Source organism: Branchiostoma floridae, chromosome 14 (assembly GCF_000003815.2).
Source record: "Branchiostoma floridae strain S238N-H82 chromosome 14, Bfl_VNyyK, whole genome shotgun sequence".
Lineage (NCBI taxonomy): Eukaryota > Metazoa > Chordata > Leptocardii > Amphioxiformes > Branchiostomatidae > Branchiostoma > Branchiostoma floridae.
In genome coordinates this window covers 2,041,252-2,056,669 of record NC_049992.1, presented here as the reverse complement: position 1 = coordinate 2,056,669, position 15,418 = coordinate 2,041,252, and the positions used below count along the sequence as shown (strand labels likewise).

The 15,418-nt window shown below is 43.0% G+C and overlaps 1 protein-coding gene across 1 annotated transcript; it reads right to left on the bottom strand.

Annotated features, from left to right (window-relative positions):
- Window positions 1-3,296: 3,296 nt before the first annotated feature.
- On the bottom strand, window positions 3,297-15,072 carry LOC118431062. The gene is made up of 8 exons (XM_035842141.1): window positions 14,855-15,072; window positions 7,432-12,233; window positions 7,146-7,285; window positions 6,761-7,023; window positions 5,915-6,396; window positions 5,613-5,681; window positions 5,062-5,121; window positions 3,297-4,837 (listed from the first exon to the last, which is right to left on the bottom strand). Exons 2-8 carry the CDS (start codon window positions 12,212-12,214, stop codon window positions 3,585-3,587), a joined length of 7,050 nt encoding a protein of 2,349 aa, XP_035698034.1. The 5' UTR covers window positions 12,215-12,233; window positions 14,855-15,072; the 3' UTR covers window positions 3,297-3,584.
- Window positions 15,073-15,418: the final 346 nt, after the last annotated feature.

Sequence of the window (15,418 nt, the reverse complement as noted above, 5' to 3'; positions counted from 1 at the left end):
CACTGGACAGTACTTCGCTTGTTACCAAAGTACATGACAGTTGTGACACAACACAACAAAGAACGGTTATTGAGTAACACAACTTACATAGTTAGTGACAGTTCAAAATGACATTGAACAAAACTGTAACTAGAGAAACCTAAGAACACATTAAGCTACATAGGCTATAGAACTACAGTATAATGAATAACTGATCTGCCTTGCACAGAACAGCAGCTATGCACAACATAGAACTTTTTCATACTTCTACAGTGCACACTGTCAAACAACAGCGATTATTTATCCATAGGGCTTTTGATCTAATGATACAGAACTGCATATAGTAAAGCTATGCATTTTACATGATGACACATTTGTATATTTTACCAAGGAAGTCCTTGATTTTTACCTTATACACTGTTAACTTAACAGTGACTGAACAGTAGAGGTACAGAATATAAAACTGTACAGAGCTACCCAGTTGACAAATAGAGCTACAGAGTAAGAGCAGAAATTAGAGCTAGAAATCTACCAAGAATTGGACAGAAATGTGAGGTTTTTATTGAGCTGAAAATCGCAAGAACTATATATCTACCTTCAAGTGCTGAAGTATGGTAATAGTTTTACAGACATCAGAATGAATGTAAGTATACAGAATATAGGATTGTGCCTTAGATGAAAGAAGTTTGTTTTACATCTTCGATGTACTTTTGAAATGTTGCACCATTGTCAAAATGGAGGATTTTACGATTTCACAGGAAAATTGGGAGGCAAAGTTGAAAATTCTCTGATGATAGGTTAACTAGCGACATGTACTTGTTAACTTAATAACTAGGCTAGTGGTACTTGCCAACAAGGTTTCGAATAGTCTGTACATTTATGACAAATCGATTGTAGTAAGTCGTATCAGAGACTTATGTGGACTGCGAGTTTGTCCAAAATGCTAAGATGGCTGCCAAAAAAAGCTTAGGGGAGAAAAGGTCAAAGGTGGTTTCCATAACAACTGAAGGTATTGCAGAAGTACAATCAGAGAACAGCTTGCCTCAACTACATTCTATGTGACTGTTACTACTTAATACTGTGACTTCTTAGTCTACTACTAGTTTGAGAAAATGTCTGTAGGCATTTATAATGAATAAGTGTAGGTCTCAACCAGGTAACCAAGGTTACGGGGACTTTTGTTGGAAAAATGGAAATTTTCACCATATCATGCACTCGTAGCATTTTTAACTTCCAGCGTAACCAAAGCACCCCTGTATCTAGAGTGGTATTTCCCAGATCCAAAGTTTCCTGACTTGGACTATTGCACTTGCCATATACAAATGGGGGTATTTTTTTGTAAATCTTAAGCAGCTATTACAATATGCGATATAACAATCACTAACATTTGACTACTATGATATTCTTACATATCTTGCTCATTGGTATATGAATATAACATATGCTATGTATAAATATCTTTTAAAATGACGACTTAGACTGCTATCTAATTATTGTAATTACAGTCGTACGTACTTATAATTTTCTCAATATACCCCAAAGCTTGCCCCAATTGTATGTGTATGTAATCAAACCACAATATCCTATATGTGTCTGTCGGTAAATGCTGCACAGAAATTTGTATTAGTTACTTATTAGAAAAACATTTTGAAACAAATTGTATGGAATTATTTTTTGAATAAAGTTATCAGTCCATTCCTGACCAAACAGAATGGTTTCAGATACAGGGAACTTTGTGATTTGTGAATCTTAAAAAGGCAGGCATAGAGGGCATTGTGGTTGACTGCTAGTATTTCTTTGCCAGAGCATAGACATACACATGTATGAAACTGTTTAAGCATCTGGTAAATAAAGTGTTTTTGTCTCTAGTAAGTAAACTGTTTTTAATGGAGGCAAGATGAATGATGAGAGAATTGTACTTTCCATATTTACATGATCATACCGATTGTATATTGTATGGGTAAGTATAGGAATCATTTCTTACGTAGCATATCCAGAGTTTTGTACTTTTGATTTGAGACTTGTTACCTTGAGTTTCAACAATGAGATAATTTTTGCATAAACTCATTGTCTCACATTTGAGCATAGAATGACGTTGATATTGAGTAAAGCTTTGTTTCAAGATACTTGCCAATGAGCTAGCGATGTGCTGTATTCTTAGCGGTCACAGCTTATGCTTGTACTAAAGGTATTTTATTGATTGTGTCCAGTGTCATATGTTAGTAGTATCAGGTGATATAATGGTGATGTGTATGTTATGTTATGTTAGATGGGCTTTTTGTGAGGGCAAAACAGTGTTAAACACTTGCCTTGCTTGGAACACTTCTGTGTTTATCATTGTAAACAGCTTCAAATATGTATAAAATGTTATGCATTTTCTGAATAGATATCTTGCTATCAAAATCAGTTTGTGTGGTGTCTTGTTTTTATGTGTAGACTTAGATGCACCTGAGACATGTCAAGTTGTTTATACAATCCTTCGATAAGCCCGTATGACTGGAGTATCATGTATCCGACTGGCCAACGTATTGTTGGGTTATGTGGATTATCAGGAGCTGGTACGGGGTCAAACAGGGTCATCGTTTGAAAAATGGCGGCAGCCGGGGGCTAACGTCCTTGTCGGGGTCACGTCACAGTTCTGCATATTGAGGCACAACAAGAATACAAGATGCTGGTAAGTTACGGGTGTTGATTTATCTATTCTATGCTCATGATTAGATGAACTCTTATGACTTCGAATCAATCTGACAGTCAAAACCGAAGTAAGTCAAGTAGAGAGCTATCATACCACCGGCTTCTTTTTTCCTATTCGTTTGTTCTTGCCCCGCAACGACCAGGTGAGGAGGTTAGTGGTCTGGTGCGGGTCACCTCATGGAGAGTCCCTTTTTCCTGACTCCCTCCAACCAGGTGTATATCCCAGCTCCTCTATCAATCCCGCATTTACAACTGTATCCGATTCTTCCATGTCATACAGCTGTCGTATCATATCGGCTGATGTCACTAAATCAAATCAATGTTGTGATTTTAGGGTTGCAATATTCACTTCGTTACGTCTACGGATACTGACGTAGCATAATTTGCACACTTACTAATTCATATTCACATGATATGTCAAGATATTACCAATGGATACGAAAGTACGCAGATCTCTCAGGCACTTTTACAAAAACTTTATTTTTACATCATTCAAACGTACACAACTCACACCACACAAAAAAGATGTGATTATGTATAACGTGTTACTCATATGTAATTACGGAAAGGGCTACAGATCTAAGTATATCACATTTGGCAAATACCAGACTGAATTAATGTACAATCCTCATCCTGGGGCCAGTTCTTGTACCAAAGTAATGTACAAATCGTTTGAATGTCCATCAATTTGTTGACATCTAAGGAAAATTCAACTATTCCAGATCGTTGACATTAATCTGTCTAAATTCACCCTATATATTCACATACAGTCTCTGAACCAGGGATGTGTAAGTGCTGGCCAGCGCTAGTTCGCAACCACTGAACTATAAGAATGTTCATTGTTTGTCCTTTTGGTACCCAATGTAACAACCTGGCCTGACCGAGATTGGTTACTTCCATCTAGTACCACACTAAGGCCTAGGATCAGCCATAATACCACACGCGCGCAGGAACCGTCGGTGGGAGTCCTCCCAGTACTTGGAAGCAAGGAGATCCTTTTTGAACTCCGCCGCCTTGTGGAATTCCCACTCGATGTTATTCAGCGTGTCCAGGATCTCTGTAGCCCACCTTCTTCCATCTTCCTCCAGGTCGGATTCCTTCCTGCTTGTCTTCACGATTCTGCGTCTCAGATCGGGATGACATTTCTTCTCGGGAATCAGCTGGATGATCATGTCTGCCAGCCCTGACTGGTCCGAGATGAGGACGGGGATGCCCGCCGCGATGGCCTCCAGACCGACCAGTCCGAACGGCTCGGAGCGGGACGGCATCAGGACCAGGTGGGCTGTCTTCATGTCGTCCCGAATGTCGGCCTGTGTTCCGTACGGCAGCAGGGTAGGCTTTACGGTGCCGCTTTGAAGGTTGTCTTCCAGGATACTCTTACTCCTGTCCCAGTTGTCCTCGCTGATTCCTCGCACGCGCAATCGGGCGTTTTTAATCTTCTCCCCGACGATTCCCATGGCCCGCCCCGAGATGTCATGACCTTTCAGCTTCTCAACAGTCGTCACTTCACCGATTGAGAGAACAACAAGCTCACCCGAACCCGCAGATGGAGGATTCATCTGAGTGTTTTCGAAGATGGTAGATGGCTTTGGAAGGAACACTTGATGCCGTTCTGGCTGCATGTCTTCCAACAGTCTGTACTGGTTGTCAAAGTGGTTGTAGATGCGTTGTCCAACGGAGAAAACCAGAACAGAAGTGTCCTCAGCCTTTCTCACGACTGCTTTCTCCCTACTTCCTGCTCCCATCGCTCTGTCCGGGCCCATGTACGTCTCGGTGTCCTCCGGTATGTCGTGGTTGATGAGGATGACCTGAGCTTGTGGATAGCGGCTCTCTTTGATCCTCTGCGCTGACTTGTCTGTAGTGTCCACGTGACCAATGATACAGCTCACATCTGGTGGCAGGTCCGGGTAGCGGAATTGGTGATACTTGGACAGCCAAGCTAGAGAAGGCCTCTCTTTGTCTTCAGAGTCATCAGGGTCGTGTGCTGGAAGCAGCAGTTTTGTGTGGTCTGTTTTGGCGTATTCAATACTCTCATCTGTTGCCTGCAGGACTGTACAGTATACAGCAGCGTGTTTGCTCAGCAGTATCGCCACCTGGCGGTTGATCGTGGAGTTACTGTCCATAGAGATACCATACTCGTCGGTGATCAGTAAGACTACTGGTGCTGAAATATATCAAAGATATGCCCAATTAATCAGAATGCCTTACATATGTAGAAATGATTAGTGGACTTCTGATGGCAAGCTCAAAAGGATCTAACTCTGACGTACTTAGTCCTGTGCGTACAATATGCTAAGTAGAGAGCTAATTTTTCCGTTTTCAACTGAATTTCTTCAAAATGACGGGTAAGACTCATAAGAATAGCAATTCACAGACAATGTAGCATACCCATTGAATGGTGGTCATGCAAACCGTCATCACCTGCATCGTAACAACTGGAGGCATCATCTGAAATACAGAATCTGATGATCAATCCACATGAACACTAAGTCATAGACCAAAGAGTGTCTCTCAGTAGACGTTCTTTTACTAAAAGATGAATACCATCAGTCGATATTTCGACAATAACAATTATGTTATAGGCAATCCCATTTTATCACATTTTATGTGCCTTAATCTTAGATCTGCTCGAAGGTTTACTCTAAATATGTAACACTAATTCACGTTTATCCGCGTAGGTGGGTGACCCATATCCGTTGTATTTAAAAACATGGTACTAGTATTTAGCGCTATCAAGTCGACGGACGGTAGTTTCAAATCACAATATTTTCCGAACATTGCAGTTTGAAATCACAGTCACTTCATGTGACTAAATACCTTTTTTAATAAACGGAGATAGGTTAACCTACAGATAACGGTGAACTGGCGTAGCATCCCAACCGATAACCGTTCTCCAGCTCCCTGACCTTCAGTATTTTACTGTTGTGCATATTACTTACCACTTTCAGTAGAAGCTGTCACCTTTATCCCCATTTCTCGCTGTGTTGTAGACTCCTCTATCTGGAAACCTGAGAAGGATGCATTGTTTTATGTGAGTGACGCATCTTTTAACAGTTAGGTTTGGAATTTAGAAAACAGGTTTATCGCTTTATTTCACATGACTATATATGATTCAGAGCATGTCAGACAAGTTCCATACACCACAAATTCATTGGAATTGCTTGTGTGATCTTTCAAAGATAATCTGATACTCATTTAAACACATTACCTTCATTCTAAAGTATCAAACGTAGTGCATTACCTTCCTGCAGCCGCACAAAGGTTTCGAACTGTTGTCCAACGTCTTGGTCAGACATGTCCATCCGTACTACAAACTGAATTTTTCCATCATAAAAAGGCTTTTGTGGCACAGAGTCCTTCACTCTCAGCCTTACAGAACGTCTTGTAGATGGACGTAGCACGATAAAGTCGCCTTCGTTGAGGTCACGTGGGTCAGTACCAACTTCCTCATGTTTTGCAAACGAGGCCTGAACTACCTGGTCCTGTTTGAGAACGATTCGCTGCTTTATCTGAGAGTCAAATGTGACGTCAGGAGATTCGAAAAAGTCCCGAAGGTCGTCCCCTTTGGAGAGGCAGATGAGATGCAGGGTTCTCTCCGGAAGGATGTTCACCTTAGGTGTGACGATGACGTACACTTTGTCAGCAATGTAGTAGTTCCAGGTCGCCTGGGCCCAGCTAACTAGGTCTTTGCCGCGGTTTCGTAGCACTTCCACAACCCAATAGCTGTAACCAAAGGGTAACAAAACATTCACATCGTTAGAGCCAAAAAGCTAGGAGAATAATTCCCGTCACAACAGTGGGTAACTGGTGCCCCGAAGTACAGAAAAACGATGTAGAATCAGAAAGAACATGTGCTGCATATCGTAATAATATAATAGAAGTTTATTTGTAAGTTCGTGCCCGAGGGCTAATTGCAAGTACATGGTATAAACATAGTAAATATACAAATGACAATGGACAGTTATGAACAATATTCTACTCTAATACTAGTGTTGGATACTTCTAAACAGGTTGGGTTTGACTTCTTTTTCTTATTAATGTATTTCCAAGTATGTTCGCAGGATCAGCTAACATACAGTTAATGTACCTTTGGAAGTGATCTGTCTGAAACATGACACCACCATCCTCTACGTAAGTATCTGTTTGGAAGACCGTCCATCCTTGGTCCCGGCAGTAGTGTAGAACCACCATTATTGTTTCCTTTCCCACCGCGGACTGAGTCCAGACCCAGGGCAGCCTGACGGTGACCGGCCGGAGGAACCGCTGTGGGAAGTCCTGCTCCACAGTCAGGACGACGGACATGGCCGTGAAGCTGGTCCGGATGTCATCGTCAACAGGCACAGCTTCAATCTGCTTGTGTATGAAAAATATGAGAGATATGAAAGTGATAGCAGATGAGCAAGCAAAGTATCTCAACTATGAACAGAAAAACAGAAACGCTACTTGGGAGATGAAGGGAATTCTCAATTTACCTCCACAGAGATAATACGTGTCTCAACAATACAGCTTTTAGGAAACCCCATTGTCGCATCGCCGTGCTGAACAGTGCAGCCTTCTGGTCTTACTTCAAACGTGGGGATGATGGTGGGAACTGGCGATGTCTGGTGGTCTCCTGGAAAATCAATTTTTGAAAATAACTCATAAAGCAATTTAGCTTTCATATAAACAAACTAAACGCTTATATTTTAGTGTATATTCTTTAACACCTACTGCAAAGAAATGCAAGTAAAATTGATTTAAAAAATCAAATTAACTCACCATGCAGAGTGGATTCTGACAACACCAGATGGTAGAGTAGACCAGGCCACTCTAGGAGAAGTTTGAGAAGCTTATCCTTGAGAGGACCGATGACATCCCAACCCTCGCGTGTTGCCTGTGACATTTGGACAGGAATGGTGAGCATGATCACGATTTTAACATCTTCATCTGTGGTCTCGCGGTAAACGGTAATTGGTAACTTCTTCCTAACGGCCATGACGATGTCTTTCCAGTCCTGCCGGGACTTGATGAGTTTGTTTACAACAACACTCAATCTCTCAAACAGTCCCCGTGGACAGAAATGAGTAATCTCACATGCCACTATATACTCCGTCTCTCCATGCTCTGAGACATGCCGGTTTATAGCATCGGCTCTTTCTTCCTGTATATACCATGGGATGTAGTATCCAGTTGTTGTTGAAATTTCTCCTCCCTGTTCCTCAGACCGTTCCGTATAGCATAAGCCAAAATGTTCCATCAGGTTAGTGATCACCTCCACGTTTCCTACCGGTGTGGCGTGTGGTCCCAACAGGGCGATAACAATCTCTTGTGGCAAAAAGCCTCGGCTTGACAGGTTTTTCCGGATTTTTGTCAGTTCCGTCTCTGAGAAGCCAATAAGACTGGGATTTCTGGTAGTGAAAACCTCTTTCAGGTCGTGATGAAATAGTTCTTTGATTACATCTATCAAACCTGACGGATCGTAAAATACCATATCTTTGAGTTCAGGTATTCCCTGGTACCTGAGGATGGTTCCCACCTGCTGCAGGTAAGACAGAACTGGCTCCAGTCTTTCTGCCCTGAGACCTGCAAACTGACCTAGCATCAAACAGTCTCTCCTCGTAAGCCATTTTGGTCTTGCTGAGTCCGAACTACCGGCCATACTACGTGCTGATGTGCTGTATCCACGATCACTGCCTAGGCTCTGTGCTGATGATCTGTATCCATGATCGCTATCTAGACTCTGTGCTGATGATCTGTATCCACGATCACTGTCTAGACTCTGTGCTGATGATCTGTATCCACGATCACTATCTAGACTCTGTGCTGATGATCTGTATCCGCGATCACTATCTAGACTCTGTGCTGATGATCTGTTTCCGCGATCACTATCTAGACTCTGTGCTGATGATCTGTTTCCGCGATCACTATCTAGACTCTGTGCTGATGATCTGTATCCGCGATCACTATCTAGACTCTGTGCTGATGATCTGTTTCCGCGATCACTATCTAGACTCTGTGCTGATGATCTGATTCCGCGATCACTATCTAGACTCTGTGCTGATGATCTGTTTCCGCGATCACTATCTAGACTCTGTGCTGATGATCTGTTTCCGCGATCATTACTCCGTGCTGATGATCCATTTTCCAGAAGGTTCAGAAGCTGTCCTTCGAAATCCACCCATGTCCGCGGGAGGATCCTTCGTAGAGATGGAAACGACTCTGTGTTATTTGCTGATTCCAGTATGTGACCCTTGAGAATGTCCAATCCAGATGTTGGTTTTGCTGAACTGACGCAGAAAATACCCGTAAGCCGCAGCGGGCGCGTCAGGAGGCCCCGTGTGCGTTCTAACTGCTGCTTTAATTCATCCAGTTTGTCCTCGCTTTTATCCTTCATTTTTTCTATGGACGCTCTACATTGCTTAACCTGCTGCTGTATATTCCGTTCCCAGGTTTCTTGTTGATAATTAAATCTTTTTTCAATATCCCTGGTCTTCTCTTCCTTTTCTGTATAAGTGCACTGGTCAATCTTGGTACAAACTATTGTAACTACCGACCCCGGCACCCGGGCGTTTAGTGTGTCCAACCAATACCCCACGGCTTCTGAGTACCTCTGTTCAGTACAGCGGTAAGTTTCGAGATTTAATGTCAGCAGGTTCAATGCGTCTTGTGTCAAGAAGAACTGATGAGTGAGATGGTACACGTCATGGCCGCCAAAGTCATACACTTCAAACGTGATGTTGTCATCAGGTGCCCACTGAGTTATCTCTACACATTGTGTGCTTCCCCCCTTTTTTGTCAAGGTGGACTTACCCCCGCCTAGTGTCCGCACCAAACTTGTTTTTCCCGCCATTTTCTCGCCCAATATGGCAACTTTCAAACGGGCGCTTACAGTTTCCTCTGAGAGTTCAAGTTTGTCAAAGTATTGCCTAACAGCGGAAATGCCCTGCATGCAAACTTCAGATGGTGGTTTTATAAGTGGATTTCCATAGACATATAGGTAAGAAATGTTAGTGAGTTGTCCAACTTCCGCGGGTAACGTCTGTAGTGGGTTAGAGCCCAGGCCCAGCCATTCTAACTGTGTCAGTCTCCCCACTTCAGGTGGGAGTGTGCGCAGCTGGCACCAGGACAGATCCAAGTGTTTGACGTTAGTGAGCTGTTCTACGTGCGCGGGTAACGTCTGTAGTGGGTTAGATTTCAGGTCCAGCCTTTCTAACTGTGTCAGTCTCCCCACTTCAGGTGGGAGTGTGTGCAGCTGGCAGTAGGACAGATCCAAGTGTTTAACGTTAGTGAACTGTCCAACTTCCGCGGGTAACGTCTGTAGTGGGTTATCGCTCAGGTCCAGCCATTCTAACTGTGTCAGTCTCCCCATTTCAGGTGGGAGTGTGCGTAGCTGGCAGTGGGACAGATCCAAGTGTTTGACATTAGTGAGCTGTCCGACTTCCGGGGGTAATGTCTGTAGTGGGTTAGACCTCAGGTTGAGCCATTTCAACTGTATCATTCTCCACACTTCAGGTGGGAGTGTGGTCAGCCCTCTATTAGACAGGTCCAAGCGTTTGATGTCAATGAGCCGTCCTTTTTCTGCTGGTAACATCTTCAGTGGGTTACCGCGCAGGTCTAGACATTGTAACTGCGTCAGCCTAAGCACTTCAGTTGGGAGTTTGTGCAGCTTGCAGTAGGACAGATTCAAGTGTTTGATGTCAGTGAGATGTCCAACTTCCGCGGGTAACGTCTTTACTGGGTTAGATCGCAGGTCTAGCCATTCTAACTGTGTCAGTCTCCCCACTTCAGGTGGGAGTGTGTGCAGCTGGCAGTAGGACAGATCCAAGTGTTTGACGTTAGTGAGCTGTGCAACTTCCGCGGGTAACGTCTGTAGTGGGTTTGAGCTAAGGTCCAGCCATTCTAACTGTGTCAGTCTCCCCACTTCAGGTGGGAGTGTGCGCAGCTGGCACCAGGACAGATCCAAGTGTTTGACGTTAGTGAGCTGTTCTACGTGCGCGGGTAACGTCTGTAGTGGGTTAGATTTCAGGTCCAGCCTTTCTAACTGTGTCAGTCTCCCCACTTCAGGTGGGAGTGTGTGCAGCTGGCAGTAGGACAGATCCAAGTGTTTAACGTTTGTGAACTGTCCAACTTCCGCGGGTAACGTCTGTAGTGGGTTATCGCTCAGGTCCAGCCATTCTAACTGTGTCAGTCTCCCCACTTCAGGTGGGAGTGTGTGCAGCTGGCAGTAGGACAGATCCAAGTGTTTAACTTTAGTGAGCTGCCCAACTTCCGCAGGTAACGTCTGTAGTGGGTTATCGCTCAGGTCCAGCCATTCTAACTGTGTCAGTCTCCCCATTTCAGGTGGGAGTGTGCGTAGCTGGCAGTGGGACAGATCCAAGTGTTTGACATTAGTGAGCTGTCCGACTTCCGGGGGTAATGTCTGTAGTGGGTTAGACCTCAGGTTGAGCCATTTCAACTGTATCATTCTCCACACTTCAGGTGGGAGTGTGGTCAGCCCTCTATTAGACAGGTCCAAGCGTTTGATGTCAATGAGCCGTCCTTTTTCTGCTGGTAACATCTTCAGTGGGTTACCGCGCAGGTCTAGACATTGTAACTGCGTCAGCCTAAGCACTTCAGTTGGGAGTTTGTGCAGCTTGCAGTAGGACAGATTCAAGTGTTTGATGTCAGTGAGATGTCCAACTTCCGCGGGTAACGTCTTTACTGGGTTAGATCGCAGGTCAAGAAATTCTAACTGTGTCAGTCTCCCCACTTCAGGTGAGAGTGTGCGCAGCTGGCAGTGGGACAGATCCAAGTGTTTGACATTAGAGAGTTGTCCAACTTCCGCGGGTAACGTCTGTAGTGGGTTATGGCTCAGGACCAGCCATTCTAACTGTGTCAGTCTCCACACTACTGGAGGAACGGTGGCCATGTCTGTTTTCAATAGATTCAAAAACCGGATGTTGGTGAGTCCGGACAGCCCATCCGGCAGGTGGATCCCGCTGTTCCAGCTGAGGTCTAGTTCCTCCAGCTGAGTGAGTTTCAGGACTACCGGGGGGACAGTCGCCATGGAACATTCACGTAGTCTCACCGCCTTTATATTCTCTAATCTATACAACTCATCTGGTAGGGAAATCTGCTTATTATGACTCAGATCCAGAGAATGGAGATGTGACAGTTTCAGCACTACAGGTGGTAATGAGTGTAGGTCACAGTTATCTAATAACAGGGCATTGAGGTTGATGAGACTGGACATCTTATCCGGCAAGTTGATGTTCCTGTTGTTACTGAGTATCAGTGTTTCTAACTGTCTAAGTTCCATCACAGCAGCGGGGACTGTGTCAAGATTACATTCACCTAAACTCAGCAAGTTCAGATTGGTCAATATAATGAGCTTCTCAGACAGTTGGATGTTCTTGTTTCTGTCTAACTTCAAAGCCTGCAACTCACTTAATTCAAAAAGTTCATCGGGTAACTGTTTCAGGTTTTGGTTAGACAAGTCTAGTGTCAAGAGAGTTGTCGTTTTCCCCATTACACTCCACTTCATGGGTTTCATGTTTTGTCTGAGGTTTGGTGGTGTGGCCATGATGTTATTGTCGATATTTCTGAAAAGAAAGGCCAGCCCAAGTGTTATATGGCATTTATGCAACTTGACAAAATCAACATATGTAATGTACGTAATACAATCTATTTTGGATGACGTTGAATACTATTGTAGACATTACTGATACTTTGTTGTATATATCAGGATTTTTTTAAAGACTGAGACTAACTTAATTCAGCTTTGTTTACAGCAATGTATAACAGGCTGCAACGTTGTTTCAGTATGTCTTTGTATGTATATGTATATATATGTATGAATAAACCATTGATATGTATGAATAAACCATTGATATATTTGTATTGATAAGTTTTCCGTATTCCAGAACAAAATTAAGCCCGCTTTGAATAGAAACAAAGGATTTAAACCTTAACATGAAAATCAGATCATTATTAGTCGTACAAGTCTCTTAGATTAGGAGTGGATGGACCCATGAGTCATATAACGGGCCTGCTGCAGCAGATTGTTGTCATGGTGGACCTATTGCTTGCACATCTGTCACTCAAATTACTGAGCTAACATCCATTTGGGCTGGCTGATTAGCATTACAGATAATATCGCCATAACTGTTCACGATTCCGCACTCTCGGATGATGCATACTGCATTTTGGGAGAATATTCAATGCGGAACAACAACCCTAATCTCATTATGCCGTGTATTCCATACATCATTACATTTGTTTTGCATTTCGAATACGATAACACGCAATTTTGTTTCCCAAAATTCCGATAATAACATTTATGATATCCACGAACAATAAATCGTTTAAATGTCAGCAGTTTCTTACGAGGAAGCACCGACATGAGAGTAAATAAGACGACTCTATCTCAAAGTTTCGTAACCGGCCTGTCACACAAGATTATCACCATGGAGATGTTATCGACCTGTTTGCACCAAACAGCGAAAACACCTGCTGGACTTCAAACTTCAAATATCTACAAGACCCCCTCAAGGTTCCACTATTCTCTATAAATGATCCATTATCATTTGTGCGTCATATCAAGCGGGGTTTACGAAATCATCAAAGGTTCCACTATTCTGTTAAAATGAACCATTGTCATTTGTGCACCATAAATATTATTTTCGTTTGAACGTAGTGTCGACGAGCTTTTACCATTGGCTCATATAGTGCATCCCAAACGTAATAACTCTGAGTCATGTTTTGCACTAACGTAGGCTCGCATTACAGATAACTGTAGAAATGGGGAGCTAAACAATTAAAGAAAATTCCTGAGGATTTATAAGGATGGAGATTGCCGGTGACACTTAAATAGCTAGGGACTCTCCAGTGACTCATACGTACATACCTGGTCTGACCTGTCAACAGACCGGTCAATGTGCAGACACGTTCTTAGCCTAAGTCTGTAGAAATGGTAAGTAACCATAGCAACTATCTGATACAGTGAGTTCGTGAGAATGACGACAAAACAAATACATATTGCTGAGGCAAAAAAGGACATCGATATCAACTGATCAAGTGTGCTGCACATAAAGGCATCACTGCAAAGTCACCAATGAGTGTAGGGCTAGCATTACAACTAATGATCAAAGACAACCGATACATAGGCCATAGATCCTAATATCTAGATGGAAAGTAATTGAAAGAACGGCTTTTTATTGACAAGGTTATTGCTGCATTGATTTATGGAAACCTTCGTTTTCCTCTTTGTGCGTCCCTATCCTATAGTATAACGCACTTCTACTCAGAAGACTATTACCGGTATGAAAGCTTGACACTACCAAACGCCTGAATGTATTATAATTGTGCAATCTGTTACTGTTGCTACGGTGAGAAAAGCTACAGCTTGCACACCTGTCACTCATAACTGATAAGGCGTCCAGGTGGGCCGAGTTGCTGGCACCAAACGGTAAAATAACTTGTGGACCTCAGACCTCAAACGTCACAAGACTGTTGGTTCACATAGTTCACGCAATTAGCCCTTTTACATTCACGTTGTTCTGTACATGACTGTGTTGAGATTGTTTGGGACCTTTTCTTTTCATCGGTAACTTTGAAGTTATGTGTTTTTCCCCAGTGTACTCACAAAGTACACTCAGCTTTCATTACGAAGAGATCAATATGTCTCTCATCTAGTATGTTGGTGACGAGCCAAAGTTTGACCAATCAGTGTGGGGAAATAATTCTCAAAGGCAACTATAAGTTTCAATAACAACTATCTTCTTCATTGACGTAATGATGTTGACATTAAAACAGATACACACGGCTGAACCATATTAGAAAGGCATCCATACAGCCAACACCATACAGTATTTTGCACCTACATGTAAAGGCATCATTGGAAATTGAACTCAAAGGCTACCAACACAATGATCATAAAGCAAGCCTAAGTTTAGATGCAAAGTCAACAAAACGGACATAACATAACTTTGGAGCAAATACTAGTATGCAGACTACCGACACATGACAGTTTACAGATCAAGTTGACAAAATAACGACTTTCCTTTCCAAAATAACTCCTGCATTAGTTTATGGACTTTGCAACATCTTTGTGTTCATCCTAAGACACATTGCTACATTGTACAGTACCATATTAGAAATATAAACATGTCACGTAAACACGTTTTTATGTGCAATATAATATCAATATAAAAACACTGCTTACCTTCGATGTGATGCAGTCAGAAGGATGTGAGAACTTGAGTTGAGCTACACAAAGTCTGCCGTGTCTCGGCACAATGTCTCTTCGAGTAAATGTCGGTAAACGTCCACTCAACGAAGCTATGCACGGGTAGTTGTTCTGCGCGGGTAGTCCTGTTCGAAAGGTCCCGTTACTAGTATTCTCTTGTCGTTTCAACGGAAGAAACAGTCCCGATTACTTCTTCCAACAATGAAATCCTGTCTGTTTACGAATCCGCTGGAATTCCGCGTCAGATAACACGAGAACACGTAGGTCCGCCAGAAAGTGCATTCATAACAGCACGTCCCTGTAAATCCAGCCGGCCCGGGGCCGGAGCCCCGCCGAACTGCCCACAGCGGCAGGACTAAACTGTATCACCTGCCTGTCACATGAGGCTGTTGCCATGGTGAGGAAACCTGTTGTTATAATACCTGTCACTTAACATGCTGATTAAGCGTCCAGGTGGGCCGACTTGTTTGCACCAAACGGTAAAAATAACTTATGGACTTCAAACATCAAACATCACAAGACTGTCGGCAGTCTGTACAG

What these genes read in the sequence shown, in the direction of transcription:
- LOC118431062 (XM_035842141.1), bottom strand. Translation starts at nt 12,214, where the DNA reads ATGGCCACACCACCAAACCTCAGACAAAACATGAAACCCATGAAGTGG. An exon ending in GTCAGAATCCACTCTGCATG is followed by an intron (nt 7,286 to 7,431) that starts GTGAGTTAATTT and finishes TTGATTTTCCAG; the next exon opens with GAGACCACCAGACATCGCCA. An exon ending in CAGACAGATCACTTCCAAAG is followed by an intron (nt 6,397 to 6,760) that starts GTACATTAACTG and finishes CTTTGGTTACAG; the next exon opens with CTATTGGGTTGTGGAAGTGC.